The following is a 16,640-nucleotide window of genomic DNA, read 5'->3' as shown; positions in this document are numbered from 1 at the left end:
AAGGGTCCGAGGAGGCATCAAGGCCGCGGGCTGCCTGCGGAGTGGCGCGCTCGGCCCCTCGTAAAAGGAAAGTCTGCGCGCCTTTGCCCGGCCGGAGGGGAAGATGCCGAGAAACGGCGCTTCGGAGGCCTCAAGGCAGGGGAACGGCGAAGGAGGCGGAGCCGGAGCCGGGAGCGACGAACGCGGTCGGATCCCCGAGGAGGTGCTCGAGAGCCGCGAAGGGCGAAGGCCCCGCCTCGCCCCTCCCACGGAGCGGAGCGGGTGGAGGCGCAGGCCCCGCCCCCGGCCGCCGTGACCGCCCCTGCTCCCAATCAGGTCGGCTCCCAACACATAAAAACGGCCGCGCCACTGGCGCTCTCGTCGTATTCCTGTTATTGCTTCTTCGCTCATCATGTCTGGTAGAGGCAAGGGCGGGAAGGGGCTCGGCAAGGGAGGCGCTAAGCGCCACCGTAAGGTGCTGCGGGACAACATCCAGGGCATCACCAAGCCAGCCATCCGTCGCCTTGCTCGGCGTGGCGGTGTGAAGCGCATCTCGGGGCTGATCTACGAAGAGACGCGCGGGGTGCTGAAGGTGTTCTTGGAGAACGTGATCCGCGATGCTGTGACGTACACCGAGCATGCCAAGAGGAAGACGGTGACAGCTATGGACGTAGTGTACGCCCTGAAGCGGCAGGGACGCACCCTCTACGGCTTCGGCGGCTAAAAGCTTTCCGTGCTGCAGACAAATTTCGAAAACCCAAAGGCTCTTTTAAGAGCCACCCACTTGTTCTTATAAAAGAGCTGTGTCCTTTATGCGAGGTATTACTCTGTGTTGTTGATTTTGACCTGGCTTGTTTGTGATCTGTACGCACCTGTTCCCCCAACTGTTTGTCGGGCGCGATGTAGCTGGATTAGCTAGGCCGGCAGGTTAGCGGCTCCGGCAGTCGCTCTCGAGGGCTTTGCTGCATCGTTCCCCAGCACCTCTGTCCTGACAGCTGCTTCCGGAACGGCTTGCTGGGGCGCTCCGTCCTGCTAAGCGAGAGCGCTGTGCCGGTTTGTGAATCTTCCCGAGGCACCGGAAGCCCTGCCCGAGAGCGAGCGTAGTGCCTCCCCCTTCGGTGACTTTGCTTTTGGTTAAAAACCCGAGCCTGGGGAACGAACAGGCCCCCTGCCCCGACAACGCGAAGGGAAAGGCGAAACGCAGCTATGTGCCGGCAACTTCCCCACCGCGGGACAAGCGGATCTTTTTCATGCCTGCGAGGGGGAAACGGCGGTGGCTAGATGGGTGGTGGGAGGGTCGGGACGGATATTCCTGGTTCTCACGTTGGGCGGGGGATGGGGCTGGCTAACGCTGTAGCGGGGCCCCGCCTGTGGCCGCGAGAAGGTTAAGCCCCGTCCCGCTTTCGAAAAGCCCTCGCGGGCGGACATTGGCTCCGAGAAAAATCCGCACCCGACTGGGTCCTCGCTTCCCTCCGCGGCGTAGCCTGCCCGGGCACTGCCCGCCCGGCACGGCAACACACTTCTGCAGCCACGCGCAGGGGCGGAGACGCGGGTTTCACAGAGCGGCAGAAGCCTCCAAGCCCTCAGTGAAAAACAACTGGGCCAGGGCGACTCAAACCCCCACCCCTCCCCCCCCGTACTTCCCACCCAATCTTCTTCTTCCCCCCCCAGCTCTCCCCGGAACACCGTGCAGGCACGCCGTTTCCCTTGCCCACGCAACAGGATTTCAAACTCTTTCTCGAGGCTGTGGGTGGCTCTGAAAAGAGCCTTTGGGTTTGGACTGTACGCCAGGGAAACCTCCCCCAGCTTTGTTTACTTGCTCTTGGCTTTATGACTCTCGGTCTTCTTGGGCAGCAGCACTGCCTGGATGTTGGGCAGCACCCCGCCCTGCGCGATCGTCACCTTGCCCAGCAGCTTGTTGAGCTCCTCGTCGTTGCGGATGGCCAGCTGCAGGTGGCGGGGGATGATACGCGTCTTCTTGTTGTCGCGGGCAGCGTTGCCCGCCAGCTCCAGGATCTCGGCCGTCAGGTACTCCAGCACGGCCGCCAGGTACACCGGGGCGCCGGCGCCCACCCGCTCCGCGTAGTTGCCTTTCCGCAGGAGGCGGTGGACGCGGCCCACCGGGAACTGCAGACCAGCCCGCGACGAGCGCGACTTGGCCTTGGCCCGTGCCTTCCCTCCCTGTTTACCCCGGCCGGACATGATCAATCAGTCGATTGCTTGGTCGCTCGGCAACGAGTCCCCACCGCTAAGTTTAACAGACAGGCTAATGCCCCGCGTTCTGAGGCCCGCCTTTATATCCCTTCCCTTTGCGTGGCAGGGAGGATTTGGATAGGCCGAGGCGCCCGTCGGGGAACGCGCACCCAATGGTCGAGCGAATCTCCTCCTGACCAATAGAGAGGGGGGTACCTCTGAAAGGCCACGGCCCCCGCTCTCAGGCGGCCAATGGCGAGGCGGGAGGGGCGGGATTCAGCAGACGGCTCTGCCCGGACCCAACGTTCCCTCCCGCCGCCGCCGCCGCCGCCGCCGCCCGTGGCACCCGCGTAGCCCCTCTTTGCTTACAATTTCTTTCTTTTAAAAGTTGTTTTAAGGCAGCCGGGGCGGCAATGCGCGGGCTGGGAGGGCGGAATTGGCGGCGAAAAGAGAGACAGTCTGGATATGTCAGTGACTAGGAGCAAAGGGCAGTCACCGGGAAGAAGGAAAAGCTGTACACAAACCCATGCTTCCCTCCCGGTGTTAAAGGCTGAATCTGTTCCACGGTGCAAGGTTCAACCCCTTCCCGACACCAGGCCACCCCAAAGCCTTCCGACCAAACACTTCTGTAACTTGCATGGAAAAATAGCCACTGTGCCCTCCTATCAGCGTCCCCGTTCTTCGTAATAAACAGAGAGTCACAGTAGTTAAACACAGCTTCTACTTACTAGTAAAACTCGGTTTTGGTCCTTTTTTTCTTACTCACTTGAAGTGTGTATGTAAAAACCGACTTAAAGAGTAGATCGCTTTTAATCCTCCATAGATATATTTTCAATATTTATTTTTTTTTATGGTTGTTTCTCTGTATTTTTTTTTCACAGGTATTAAAATGTTAAAGTTCAGTCCAGAAACCTAACTACAAATGATCAATCAGTCGATCGCTTGGCCTCTCGGCTTTAAAAAACGAAGGTGAATTAGGGATTTTGTATTTATTTAAACTGACACACTAAAAGCAAAAATACAGAGTTTCAGAAGGCACCGAAAAAGCGAAAGAACAGTGGAGTAGGCGGTTCCTTCCAGGAGCGGGATTTTTAAATTTGAATACACCAATGAGACCCAGCATGGGCCTTTCCACCTATCAGAAAAGGGACCAGTGCTATATATAGGGCTCGCATATGCATTCGCTGGCAGTCTTGCTGCCTACACTGTCTGTCAGCTCTATCTTTAGTAATGGCCCGTACGAAGCAGACCGCGCGTAAATCGACAGGCGGGAAGGCGCCCCGCAAGCAGTTGGCCACCAAGGCGGCCCGCAAGAGCGCGCCGGCCACGGGCGGCGTGAAGAAGCCGCACCGGTACCGTCCCGGCACGGTGGCGCTGCGCGAGATCCGGCGGTACCAGAAGTCGACGGAGCTGCTGATCCGCAAGCTGCCGTTCCAGCGGCTGGTGCGGGAGATCGCGCAGGACTTCAAGACGGACCTGCGGTTCCAGAGCTCTGCGGTGATGGCGCTGCAAGAGGCGAGCGAGGCCTACCTGGTGGGTCTCTTCGAGGACACCAACCTGTGCGCCATCCACGCCAAGCGCGTCACCATCATGCCCAAGGACATCCAGCTGGCCCGGCGCATCCGCGGTGAACGCGCATAACCCAACATTAACCGATACACGTAGATATTTTCTGTCATTTTAATAACACAAAGGCTCTTTTAAGAGCCACTACTGGTCCCAAAAAAGGAGCTGGAACACGTACATCCTAAAATTCATATTACATTCTGTAATTCGTCACATCACAAAGTAAACATTTAATAATCTAAGCGGTAACTGAGGCGCAGAATGGTTGCTTAATCCGCACAGCTAATATGATAAAGAATAAGGATGGCAGAACGGGGACGCTGATAGGAGGGCACAGTGGCTATTTTTCCATGCAAGTTACAGAAGTGTTCGGTCGGAAGGCTTTGGGGTGGCCTGGTGTCGGGAAGGGGTTGAACCTTGCACCGTGGAACAGATTCAGCCTTTAACACCGGGAGGGAAGCATGGGTTTGTGTACAGCTTTTCCTTCTTCCCGGTGACTGCCCTTTGCTCCTAGTCACTGACATATCCAGACTGTCTCTCTTTTCGCCGCCAATTCCGCCCTCCCAGCCCGCGCATTGCCGCCCCGGCTGCCTTAAAACAACTTTTAAAAGAAAGAAATTGTAAGCAAAGAGGGGCTACGCGGGTGCCACGGGCGGCGGCGGCGGCGGCGGCGGCGGGAGGGAACGTTGGGTCCGGGCAGAGCCGTCTGCTGAATCCCGCCCCTCCCGCCTCGCCATTGGCCGCCTGAGAGCGGGGGCCGTGGCCTTTCAGAGGTACCCCCCTCTCTATTGGTCAGGAGGAGATTCGCTCGACCATTGGGTGCGCGTTCCCCGACGGGCGCCTCGGCCTATCCAAATCCTCCCTGCCACGCAAAGGGAAGGGATATAAAGGCGGGCCTCAGAACGCGGGGCATTAGCCTGTCTGTTAAACTTAGCGGTGGGGACTCGTTGCCGAGCGACCAAGCAATCGACTGATTGATCATGTCCGGCCGGGGTAAACAGGGAGGGAAGGCACGGGCCAAGGCCAAGTCGCGCTCGTCGCGGGCTGGTCTGCAGTTCCCGGTGGGCCGCGTCCACCGCCTCCTGCGGAAAGGCAACTACGCGGAGCGGGTGGGCGCCGGCGCCCCGGTGTACCTGGCGGCCGTGCTGGAGTACCTGACGGCCGAGATCCTGGAGCTGGCGGGCAACGCTGCCCGCGACAACAAGAAGACGCGTATCATCCCCCGCCACCTGCAGCTGGCCATCCGCAACGACGAGGAGCTCAACAAGCTGCTGGGCAAGGTGACGATCGCGCAGGGCGGGGTGCTGCCCAACATCCAGGCAGTGCTGCTGCCCAAGAAGACCGAGAGTCATAAAGCCAAGAGCAAGTAAACAAAGCTGGGGGAGGTTTCCCTGGCGTACAGTCCAAACCCAAAGGCTCTTTTCAGAGCCACCCACAGCCTCGAGAAAGAGTTTGAAATCCTGTTGCGTGGGCAAGGGAAACGGCGTGCCTGCACGGTGTTCCGGGGAGAGCTGGGGGGGGAAGAAGAAGATTGGGTGGGAAGTACGGGGGGGAGGGGTGGGGGTTTGAGTCGCCCTGGCCCAGTTGTTTTTCACTGAGGGCTTGGAGGCTTCTGCCGCTCTGTGAAACCCGCGTCTCCGCCCCTGCGCGTGGCTGCAGAAGTGTGTTGCCGTGCCGGGCGGGCAGTGCCCGGGCAGGCTACGCCGCGGAGGGAAGCGAGGACCCAGTCGGGTGCGGATTTTTCTCGGAGCCAATGTCCGCCCGCGAGGGCTTTTCGAAAGCGGGACGGGGCTTAACCTTCTCGCGGCCACAGGCGGGGCCCCGCTACAGCGTTAGCCAGCCCCATCCCCCGCCCAACGTGAGAACCAGGAATATCCGTCCCGACCCTCCCACCACCCATCTAGCCACCGCCGTTTCCCCCTCGCAGGCATGAAAAAGATCCGCTTGTCCCGCGGTGGGGAAGTTGCCGGCACATAGCTGCGTTTCGCCTTTCCCTTCGCGTTGTCGGGGCAGGGGGCCTGTTCGTTCCCCAGGCTCGGGTTTTTAACCAAAAGCAAAGTCACCGAAGGGGGAGGCACTACGCTCGCTCTCGGGCAGGGCTTCCGGTGCCTCGGGAAGATTCACAAACCGGCACAGCGCTCTCGCTTAGCAGGACGGAGCGCCCCAGCAAGCCGTTCCGGAAGCAGCTGTCAGGACAGAGGTGCTGGGGAACGATGCAGCAAAGCCCTCGAGAGCGACTGCCGGAGCCGCTAACCTGCCGGCCTAGCTAATCCAGCTACATCGCGCCCGACAAACAGTTGGGGGAACAGGTGCGTACAGATCACAAACAAGCCAGGTCAAAATCAACAACACAGAGTAATACCTCGCATAAAGGACACAGCTCTTTTATAAGAACAAGTGGGTGGCTCTTAAAAGAGCCTTTGGGTTTTCGAAATTTGTCTGCAGCACGGAAAGCTTTTAGCCGCCGAAGCCGTAGAGGGTGCGTCCCTGCCGCTTCAGGGCGTACACTACGTCCATAGCTGTCACCGTCTTCCTCTTGGCATGCTCGGTGTACGTCACAGCATCGCGGATCACGTTCTCCAAGAACACCTTCAGCACCCCGCGCGTCTCTTCGTAGATCAGCCCCGAGATGCGCTTCACACCGCCACGCCGAGCAAGGCGACGGATGGCTGGCTTGGTGATGCCCTGGATGTTGTCCCGCAGCACCTTACGGTGGCGCTTAGCGCCTCCCTTGCCGAGCCCCTTCCCGCCCTTGCCTCTACCAGACATGATGAGCGAAGAAGCAATAACAGGAATACGACGAGAGCGCCAGTGGCGCGGCCGTTTTTATGTGTTGGGAGCCGACCTGATTGGGAGCAGGGGCGGTCACGGCGGCCGGGGGCGGGGCCTGCGCCTCCACCCGCTCCGCTCCGTGGGAGGGGCGAGGCGGGGCCTTCGCCCTTCGCGGCTCTCGAGCACCTCCTCGGGGATCCGACCGCGTTCGTCGCTCCCGGCTCCGGCTCCGCCTCCTTCGCCGTTCCCCTGCCTTGAGGCCTCCGAAGCGCCGTTTCTCGGCATCTTCCCCTCCGGCCGGGCAAAGGCGCGCAGACTTTCCTTTTACGAGGGGCCGAGCGCGCCACTCCGCAGGCAGCCCGCGGCCTTGATGCCTCCTCGGACCCTTGATAAGGTCGGAATGACCGCGACTCTTTTATTCTGCGGTCACATCGCAGCATCGCTGGGTGACTCCCATTGGAATCGGCTGTTTATGCGAGAAGTGACAGGTCGGTTCTGAGGCCTTTTCCTAGTGCTCGTCTTACCCTTTGAAGCATCAGGAAAATGACATCTATGACTTCACCTCACACCAGAAAGTAACGTGCACGTTTTCCCGGCGATGGCTATGCCAGACTGTTAGGCTGCAGCGTCTCTGCCATGTCCACAAAGGGCGTTTTCACTATAGAACTTGAAATACGAATTTGATGGTAATCTATAATCTAGGTAAAACCAGTAATTTAGAGTCACTATAGTGTCAGAAGCAATTCTTCAGATTTATTTTCCTTTCTCCCATTTTACTTTTTTATGTAGGAATTTGGAGCCTGCATATACTTTAAAATTATTTAAGTAACTTTCTATATAAAAGTCAGGCTTTTTGCGTAAAGGATAAAAAAGATAATTTATGAAGCAATATGAGAACTAGCAAATTTAATAGCAAGTGCCACAGAAAATTTGGACAAGACTTCTTAAAGATATTCTTAGTTACATTCTGTGTGCTTAAGCTTATTCCATATAAATTCTTCCTCTAGTTTTAATATTCGCTTCCCTCTTTTAGTAGAACTTTTACGTTATAATACAAAGTGGAAGGGGAAAAAAAGTCTCGTTATTACCTTAGATTAAATTTATTTTTTTTATGTTAAACTGCACCAGCATTCTAGTAGCTTTGAAGCAGGCAGAGAGACATTTTCTTGAGTAAAATAATACCTAGACATTAGTCTAAAATAGCCCTCAGATCTTGGGTTGTTATGCAGTAAGAAGAATTAGGTTAACTGGTACCAATGAAATTGTGACCCATGTACTACTTTTGTCACATGGAGGAAAAAGAAAATTTCAGGTGCATTGGGAATTCCACAAACATCTTTGATTTCCCTCAGCAATATACCAACATTTCATCTACTTGTGCCATATCTGGACTTTCCAAAGCGTAGTTACTTCCCACTGCTTGTGGGCAAGAAGTCCCCATTCACATCCTAAATCTTCAATTCTGAAAGGAGCTCTAACATAGTTTTAGAAAAACACCGTAGTTCACTGTTGGGGAGTTGTTGGAAGAAAATGGACATGTGACCAATCCTGACTACCTAGCTTTAGCCAGAGTGAGCTAAGGGCCTTGGGGCACAGCTGCAAGGTTACTAAAAGATCAGCTGTGGGCAAAATATAAGGGAGCTGGCAGTAGAAAAGAATAACAGGATGGGAAAGCATTGCATAGACAGCACATAAACAGTTGTATTTAACCAGTTAGATAGCGCCCTGTGGCATAGGAAGAATGTTTTGTACCAATCAGCAATATGCTTATCATAGAATCATAGAATTAGCCGGGTTGGAAGGGACCTCAGAGATCATCTAGTCCAACCCTTGACCCACCGGAGCAGTTGCTAGACCATGGCACTGAGTGCCACATCCAGTCTTTTTTTAAATGTCTCCAGGGACGGAGAATCTACCACCTCTCCGGGCAGTCCATTCCATAGCCTAATCACCCTCTCCGTGAAGAAATTCTTTCTAATATCTAACCTAAACCTCCCCTGGCACAACTTAAGACTGTGTCCTCTTGTCTTGTTGAAGGTCGTCTGTGAAAAGAGTCCAGTTCCCACCTCGCTACAGCCTCCTTTCAGGTAGTTGTAGACAGCAATGAGGTCTCCCCTGAGCCTCCTCTTCTTCAGGCTGAACAGCCCCAGCTCTCTCAGCCTCTCCCCATAGGGCCTGTGCTCGAGTCCCTTCACCAGCCTGGTTGCCCTCCTTTGGACCTGTTCCAGGACCTCTACATCCTTCTTAAACTGAGGGGCCCAGAACTGGACACAGTACTCGAGGTGTGGCCTAACCAGTGCTGAGTACAGGGGAAGAATCACCTCCCTGGACCTGCTGGTGACGCTGGTTTTGATACAGGCCAGGATGCCATTGGCCTTCTTGGCCACCTGGGCACACTGCCGGCTCATGTTCAGTTTCTTGTCGATGCAGACTCCCAGGTCCCTTTCTGCCTGGCTGCTCTCCAGCCACTCTGTGCCCAGCCTGTAGCGCTGCATGGGGTTGTTGTGGCCAAAGTGCAGGACCCGGCACTTGGCCTTGTTGAACCTCATCCCGTTGGAATCGGCCCAGCTCTCTAGTCTGTCCAGGTCCCTCTGCAGAGCCCTCCTGCCTTCGAGTTGGTCCACACTTCCTCCCAGCTTGGTGTCATCTGCGAATTTGCTGATGATGGACTCAATCCCTTCGTCTAGGTCGTCGATAAAGATATTGAACAGAACTGGGCCCAATACTGATCACTGGGGGACACCACTAGTGACCGGCCGCTAACTGGATGCAGCCCCGTTCACCACCACTCTCTGGGCCCGGCCCTCCAGCCAGTTTCTAACCCAGCACAGGGTGCTCCTGTCCAAGCTGTGGGCTGACAGCTTCTTCAGGAGAATGCTATGGGGGACGGTGTCAAAGGCTTTGCTGAAATCCAGGTAGACCACATCCACCGCCTTCCCCTCATCCACCAAACGGGTCACCTGATCATAAAAGGAGATCAGGTTGGTCAGGCAGGACCTGCCCTTCCTAAACCCGTGCTGGCTGGGTCTGATCCCTTGCCCATCCTGCAGGTGCTGTGTGATTGCACTGAGGATGATCTGCTCCATAACCCTGCCAGGCACTGAGGTCAGGCTGACGGGCCTGTAGTTTCCCGGGTCCTCCTTCCGGCCCTTTTTGTGGATTGGCGTGACATTCGCCAACTTCCAATCGTCTGGGATGTCCCCCTTATATTATGTTATATTATGTTATAAGCCTGACTGTGTATAAAAGGGCTACTGCTACCCTCAATAAACGGCAATACTTTGATTATATTAATCTGCGTGTTGTCCACTGCGCTCTTCCCAACTGTTCATCTCACTCTTCAAACACCTTTGTGAATCTGTGACATGTAGAATTATTATTTTCATACTTATTTTTACATCTTCAACAGAGTATAAATTGTTCCTTCTTATCATTCCCAGCCTTATGTCTCTGAGGCAGCTTCAGCAGAAGCAATTGTTTGGTCTAATCCTGTGCAAGAAACTGCTCTTGCTCCACATGTGAGAAAAATGAAGAATTTCAGTAAATTGGAGCTTCTGCATGCTGATCAGCATCATTCCCATTATCTCAAAAGTGCTAGTAGAGAAAGGCTGGAAGACAGAGAAGTGGTTTTCACCTACATTTGAATGGTGTTTCTCTGATTTTAAAAATTGTCCCTTTTACTGAAAATGAGACATTAAAAAACAAAATCCACAAAAAAACTAACGAAACAACACCACTTCCACCGAAGATCTTCTTTAGATTACTTTTAAATGTGGAATAAAGACTTTTTGAACATTATATAATGCATATCTTGAAATGATCTGGAGCCTATATCCAGAAATTTGTAAGAGGAGTTAAATAACATTGGTCTTGAAACCAAGCCAAGAGCCTCAACTCTGTGGAAGAACTTATGGTAAAAAAACTGGCTGCTTCTCATTTGTGCATGGTGGTAATGAAAATACTGCATCAATATTTATCGCAGGGCATTTCTAATTTCCTAGTTATTCAGGAAAGTAGATTTGAGTGGGTATAGAAGAAATAATTTTCAATCTTTTTTTTGCTTTAGAAAGGACTTTAACAGAAGAATGTCAGGATTCATGATTTCCTGAACACTAGGACACCTCATTTGTGCTACATGTGCAAAGCTGTGTTTAGCATCAGCTTTGAAAAAAGGGCATTAAAACACAATGAGCTTTTCATACGACCTATCACATCCTTCCTTGGAATTGGAGCCAAAGGTAGATATCCAGTTTCAATAAGCAGTCTGAACAAAGTTGGATAGATAAAAAGCATGTCTGGAGATTTAATGCAGAACAAGAACCCATCACATTTTTCTTTCAATGACTCTTTTGTTTTTTCCGAGTAATCTCTTAAAGAAAAGCTGTGTAGAATATCTCCCTGGGCTTGTTGTAATTCATGAAAGTGTTAAATATCCAAAGGAAAGTAACAATGTTTCAGTTAAATATTTCTGTGCTTTTATTATTTTCTGATTCAAGAAATGAAGGAAAGGTGAATGAAATGGTGATACCCAAATACAACTTCTGCCTGAAGAAATACTGGAGTGTCAAAGCCTGGAAAAGATATTTTGCTGTACTTCAACTACTTGACTGGCTCTAGGATATTACTCTTGAACACCCAAAAGCAAAATGTAACTTAATAAAAAAGGCAAAGGGAGCTAAATGATCTGTGAGCTGCATTTACACTCAGGTCTCCCATTCCTGCCTTCTGTTTTATGTTTGTCTTTGATTTGATCTTTATTTTAGGGAAGATCATACTGTTGGGTTTTTTCCTTCAAGAACCCACAGTCTGATTCTACTAGTCTATCTACAATACCCACTGTACCCTAAAGGCTCAAATTTTCAGCTCTCAACACCCGGTTAAAATTTCATTACACCACAGTTTCTATTTTTTCCCAGTCAGTCTTAAGAAATCGCGGCACATAAACCCAAGTAGTTTTATAATTTTTAAGACTATACTTTTTAAGACTAGCATATTGCAATCTACACAGCCTCGATACAGACTCTTTAATGAACACGAGTGACTTCCTTAAGGTTACATTGAAAGTCCAGTGACAGGAACACCAGTGGCAGGGGCACTTAGTTATTTTTTTCTCATTATGTAGGGAAGCACACGTAAAATACCCCTGGCTAAAATATAACCGTCTCTCCAAAATGCACTAGCTAGGATACAAAGGGGTTACGAGACTTCGACAGGAAGCAGAACTACGGAGGGAGCCAGCTCTGCATCCGCGCCCGGGACCGCGGGGAGCAACTGTGTTACTTCCTCGGTTTTAATGTCCATTTACCCGGCAACCAACCGTCCAAACCACTCTGCTTTTTGCCGTAATCTGGAGAGAACCTTCTAAAACACAAGATTTCAAGTCGGCTGCGCCAAATTAAGAGCCGGTATAATTTTAATTTAAAAGATAAACCCAAAGTTTTCCTGTCCCGAGGTCTCTGAAGCTCCAAGCCGCGAGATTTCTGGGGCTGCTTTTCCCTCATTCCCCTTTCTTCCCAGGGAAAACATCGTTAACTGGTAGGACGGACGTTTCTCTCCCCTCTCAGGAAGAACCAGGGTCCATCGGCACTAAATTTCGGGAGGAAAATGGCCTTTTTGGACGGGGAAGAAACACAATGGGCATGGATGCGCTCGGAACGGGTGGTTGGGAGGCCCGCACCAATCAGCGCGAGCGGCGCTGCTATAAATAGGGGCGGCGGCTGCAGGAGCGGCATTGTCAGCAGAGACTGAATTGTTCCTGCCATGTCCGAGACCGCTCCTGTTGCCGCGCCCGATGTGGCTCCGGGTTTAACGGCCGCCGGTCCGAAGGCCGCCGCTAAGAAGCCGAAAAAAGCGGCGGGCGCTTCCAAAGCCCGCAAGCCCGCCGGCCCCAGCGTCACCGAGCTGATCACCAAGGCTGTGTCTGCTTCCAAGGACCGCAAGGGGCTCTCCCTCGCCGCTGTCAAGAAGGCGCTGGCCGCCGGAGGCTACGATGTGGAGAAAAGCAACAGCCGCATCAAGCTGGGGCTCAAGAGCCTCGTCAGCAAGGGCACCCTGGTGCAGACCAAGGGCACCGGCGCCTCCGGTTCTTTTCGTCTCAGTAAGAAGCCTGGGGAAGTGAAGGAGAAAGCCCCCAAGAAGCGTGCAGCCGCGGCCAAGCCGAAGAAGCCGGCGGCCAAGAAGACCGCTGTTGCTGCCAAAAAGCCCAAAAAGGCGGTGACTGCGAAGAAAAGCCCCAAGAAAGTTAGAAAGCCGGCGGCTAGCGCAGTTAAGAAGTCAGCTAAGAGTCCCAAAAAGACTGTCAAGGCAGCCAAGCCGAAAAAGGCAGCGGTAGCTGCGAAGAGTCCGGCTAAGGCGAAGGCGGTGAAGCCCAAAACAGCAAAGCCCAAGGCAGCGAAGCCGAAAGCAGCCAAGGCGAAGAAGGCGGCACCAAAGAAAAAATAAAGTTACCCCGGAAAAAAAATGTCTGCTTGGCAGATAAGCCCAACGGCTCTTTTAAGAGCCACCCAAGATTTCACAATTAGGGCTGAAACACTGTTAACGTGTATTTCTAGTGCAGGTGTGTATGCCGAATTTTAACTTGTTCTGAGCATGCTTAAAGCAGGACTGGTAATATCACAAACCTGCGCTGTTTCTCCCGAGTGCTGGGCAGCAGCAGAGAGATGATCACCGTGCCGCGGCATCTTCCAGCACGTCTCCGTGAGCGTGGGTACAAATAGGTTCTCGCTAGCCGCAACAGATCTGCGGGAGTTCAGAGTTCCCGTGAAAGGCGGGCAGTGTTCAAAGGACCCCGGCTCATAGAGAAGAGGTCGGAAAGGTGCCGTAGCTCCCCGCCCGGGGACAAAGAGCCGCATTCGGTAGGACTCCCGTCCGTCCGTCCGCCCGCCCTCAGCAGCTCTGAGGATTTCAAAAAGCCCGCCCTGTGTAGGGATTGGGCGCGGCTTTCGGGCAGCTCTGGTGCACAGTACTTCTCGGTTTAAATTTTTTCTTTTTTTTATCTCGGTGGAAGAGGTTGATGAACTTCCTGGGTACCTCTCCCTCCACGGGCTTTATCACTCCCAGTCTAGTTCTGGCGCCTGCGACGCTAGAAGGCAGCTCGGGGTGCGGAAAGAACCTTCGGGGAGGGAGGGGAAGGAGCTTCCCCCCGTAACCCTGCAGCCGCCCAGGGACCCTAAATTTCCGTCTCCTTTACTGCACTGAAGCGATGCTCTTTCCTCCGCTTTCCTTCGCTGACTGAGTAGCAGCAGGATTAAGGGGGATTGGGGGGGGAGGGGAGCGGAGGGCGGAGGGACGAGGGCTCTTGCATCGCTTTTAGTCACAGTGGCGGCACTACTGGTCCCTCAGCGGGGCAAGAAAACGGGGAATTGGGTGTGATTACCACCTCAGTTCTCAGCAAAGACTCACGTCCGTAAGCTGGTACCCTCTAATATATGAAGCGATTACCCAGAAAACGGGTTCCTGCGGTTTGGAGGAGTGGTGGGATCGGACTTCGCTGATGTTCGTGTTTTGGTTTTCTGTTGTTTGTTTTTTGGTTTTTTTTCCAAAAAGTGTTCACCTCTCTGTAACTATAAGAGAAAGAAAGAAATACAAACCAGACACTTTGTTTCATCCCTTTTCCTGAAAGTCTGTTCTTACTTTTCCTCTACATTCCCTTTTAGGGTGTATTCATTTTTTGGTCCTTGCTCCGATTTATGACGTCGTCCTCTTTATAACATATAACTATGCATATATATTGTGTGTGGGGGGGTTTGTTTGTTTTTGGTTTTTTTTCTTTATTGTTTTGGGTTTTGTTTTGTTTTTCTCTCTGAAATTATCAGGTCATATCTTTGCACCTGTCAGCCCTAGTTTTGGAGGTCACATTCCCATGACCTTGTTTGGTCATATTACAGATAATTCTGAACTGTAGAGGACAGATGTTTGGTGTGAAATTGGGAGTTTAACATCAGGTTTGAAAGCTCCTTCGGTGTTCGAATAGGCATACCTGGGGTTAACAGGTAAAGTGAGGTTTGCTCGTTTCCTGGCCCGCCTCCTGGGCTTATTGATTGTTTGCCACAGAGTCCTAGGCATAAAAAGGAGAGAAAAACGGAAAAAGGTAGGAGAATGACTTCCAGGGAACATGGTAGCAGTAAAACTTGTGTAGTAAAACTTTTTCAACTACTCCCAGTTTCATTTTTAGGGATCACTTGTTTTGTAAATCCTGTCAATGAGTTCAATATTGTGAGTCATTTGTATCTGTATGCTTGTAGTTGGGATGGTGTAATAAAACTGTTTCTAATAGGTTTATAAGGAGCTTGTATTTGTGATTTCTTGGTGAATCTCAGACCTAATGGAAACATATACATCAGGACACTTCTTTCTGCTTTCTGAGAACTAGAAGTGAAAACTCAAGTTACTATAATTGTTTGTTAAGGAAATTCAGCTGAAGCAGTTACCCATCTCAGGTACTGCAGTAACTGAGATTTAGAAAATTAGCATATTAATGAGTACAACGGGTGATGGAGAGCAATGGCCTACCTACTATAATACCATTTTGAAATATTTTTATAGGCAAAGATCATATAGCTGTGGCTTCAGCTGTATAGACTTTATAGGCCTGTCAGGAAGAGCGAAGTGGAGGACATGCAGATTAATATAATCAAAGTATTGCTGTTTATTGCAAGTAGCAGTAGCCCTTTTATACACAGTCAGGCTGATACCATAATATAAACATATTGCTGATTGGTACAACACATTCTTCATATGCCACAGGGTGCTATCTAACTGGCTAAATACAACTGTTTATGTTCTGTTTATGCAATGCTTTCCCATCCTGTTATTCTTCTTTTCTGCTGCCAACTCCTTATCTTTTGCCCATAGTTGATCTTTTAGTAACCTTGCAGCTGGGCCTCAAGGCCCTTAGCTCACTTTGGCTAAAGCTAAGTAGTCAGGATTGTTCACATGTCCATTTTCTTCCAAAAACTCTCCAACATAGGCCTTAGCTGAAGACAGATGCCAAAGAATGTAAGAGATTGTTCCACACTGTAGAAAGCAAGTGTATGTGTGTGAAGGAACTCTGGATGGACTATTTGTATAGGCTCCAATGAATATACTGGCTCCAGTACAGGAACAAACAAACATCAAACAAAAAATACTGTTAAACTTGTAAAGTTTATCTGGGCAGAATGTTACACATACCTACTTGATTTCCCCCCACCCCTCCCTCAACCAAAAGAAAGGAGTGCAGTGGCAAAGTGGCATGAGAAAAGTCAGCTTGCAGGGACAAATGTCATGCCATGTGTATGGCAATTGCACCCACTGGTATATTATTCATTGTTTCCCATCCTCCTTCACCCTCAGACTATGGACTGCTAGCCCTGTAAATGCCACCTCATCTCAGCTACACGAGCAGGTGTCCACAACTCCAGACTGATTCTCTCTCGGCATTACCAGGTTGGTAAGTTACCAAGTTACTGCCCCCATGTCTGATTGCTGTGTGTCCCTCAGGGCCCCACGTCTTCAATAGGCCTCTACTGAAACTGTTCAAGCAGTTTCATATTCTGTTCATTAGCAAACTTAGTATCCTAAATTAAAAAACAGGGCTGAGGTTCAAATGTGCAATTAATGACCAGTAAAGAGGGATAACCCTTTAGGACATCTGGACGTTAATTTCATTTTTCAGACCTATTGAGATGCCTGGTGATGGGCTAAGAAGGATACCGGCCTAGTATCTGCTGAGATGGGCAGATTGAAATATATTTGAGACATGCTCATAATGAAAAATCAAACCTTAAAAGCAACTGAGATGGCCTAAGGTTGCTTTGTTTAGTCTTTTTGTAATGCTGATGAACTAGTCAGTTTTTTGGCTTCTGGTGCATTTGTTACAGAGAACATTTTCCTTGTTCACCATGCTTTTATGTCTGGGTCTGCCTTAGCTGGATGTCCTTTTTCTAAGAATCAATGAAGAGAAACATTTCAGACAGTTTCTTCCACATTTAGGTATTGTATTAATATCCCAAAACAATATGCCAATGAGGCTTTTTTATTACATGGCAGGACATGCCTGTGACCATGCAGCTTCTATTTATTGAACTTTATATATAAGCTTTGTCATGTTCCTAGACTGTTCCACATTTGCAGAGTGCTCAGATTAATGA

General features: G+C 51.2%; 6 protein-coding genes across 6 annotated transcripts; 4 read left to right on the top strand and 2 right to left on the bottom strand.

Moving 5' to 3' along the window:
• The first annotated feature begins 371 nt into the window (after positions 1-371).
• LOC103531286 (histone H4) lies at positions 372-816 on the top strand. Its single transcript, XM_008496927.2, has one exon. The coding sequence runs from the start codon at positions 392-394 to the stop codon at positions 701-703; it is 312 nt and encodes a 103-aa protein (XP_008495149.1). The 5' UTR covers positions 372-391; the 3' UTR covers positions 704-816.
• Positions 817-1,735: 919 nt separating this feature from the next.
• On the bottom strand, positions 1,736-2,181 carry LOC115600415 (histone H2A type 2-C). Its single transcript, XM_030468970.1, has one exon. It carries the CDS (start codon positions 2,179-2,181, stop codon positions 1,792-1,794), a length of 390 nt encoding a protein of 129 aa, XP_030324830.1. The 3' UTR covers positions 1,736-1,791.
• Positions 2,182-3,393: 1,212 nt separating this feature from the next.
• Positions 3,394-4,019, top strand: LOC103528204 (histone H3). Its single transcript, XM_008493499.2, has one exon. The coding sequence runs from the start codon at positions 3,403-3,405 to the stop codon at positions 3,811-3,813; it is 411 nt and encodes a 136-aa protein (XP_008491721.1). The 5' UTR covers positions 3,394-3,402; the 3' UTR covers positions 3,814-4,019.
• Positions 4,020-4,718: 699 nt separating this feature from the next.
• Positions 4,719-5,166, top strand: LOC103528205 (histone H2A type 2-C). The gene has a single exon (XM_008493500.2). The coding sequence runs from the start codon at positions 4,719-4,721 to the stop codon at positions 5,106-5,108; it is 390 nt and encodes a 129-aa protein (XP_008491722.2). The 3' UTR covers positions 5,109-5,166.
• Positions 5,167-6,082: 916 nt separating this feature from the next.
• On the bottom strand, positions 6,083-6,510 carry LOC115600420 (histone H4). Its single transcript, XM_030468979.1, has one exon. The coding sequence runs from the start codon at positions 6,505-6,507 to the stop codon at positions 6,196-6,198; it is 312 nt and encodes a 103-aa protein (XP_030324839.1). The 5' UTR covers positions 6,508-6,510; the 3' UTR covers positions 6,083-6,195.
• Positions 6,511-12,258: 5,748 nt separating this feature from the next.
• Positions 12,259-13,753, top strand: LOC103537272 (histone H1.11L-like). The gene has a single exon (XM_008503543.2). The coding sequence runs from the start codon at positions 12,271-12,273 to the stop codon at positions 12,949-12,951; it is 681 nt and encodes a 226-aa protein (XP_008501765.2). The 5' UTR covers positions 12,259-12,270; the 3' UTR covers positions 12,952-13,753.
• The last annotated feature ends 2,887 nt before the right edge of the window (positions 13,754-16,640 follow it).

The sequence above is a fragment of the Calypte anna genome, chromosome 1, assembly GCF_003957555.1.
Source record: "Calypte anna isolate BGI_N300 chromosome 1, bCalAnn1_v1.p, whole genome shotgun sequence".
NCBI classification, from domain to species: Eukaryota; Metazoa; Chordata; class Aves; order Apodiformes; family Trochilidae; genus Calypte; species Calypte anna.
This window is presented reverse-complemented; position numbering and strand designations above follow the sequence as displayed.

Excerpts from the sequence above, each read along its gene's own strand:
- LOC115600420 (XM_030468979.1), bottom strand. The coding sequence starts at position 6,507 with ATGTCTGGTAGAGGCAAGGGCGGGAAGGGGCTCGGCAAGGGAGGCGCT.
- LOC103531286 (XM_008496927.2), top strand. The coding sequence starts at position 392 with ATGTCTGGTAGAGGCAAGGGCGGGAAGGGGCTCGGCAAGGGAGGCGCT.
- LOC103528204 (XM_008493499.2), top strand. The coding sequence starts at position 3,403 with ATGGCCCGTACGAAGCAGACCGCGCGTAAATCGACAGGCGGGAAGGCG.
- LOC115600415 (XM_030468970.1), bottom strand. The coding sequence starts at position 2,181 with ATGTCCGGCCGGGGTAAACAGGGAGGGAAGGCACGGGCCAAGGCCAAG.
- LOC103537272 (XM_008503543.2), top strand. The coding sequence starts at position 12,271 with ATGTCCGAGACCGCTCCTGTTGCCGCGCCCGATGTGGCTCCGGGTTTA.
- LOC103528205 (XM_008493500.2), top strand. The coding sequence starts at position 4,719 with ATGTCCGGCCGGGGTAAACAGGGAGGGAAGGCACGGGCCAAGGCCAAG.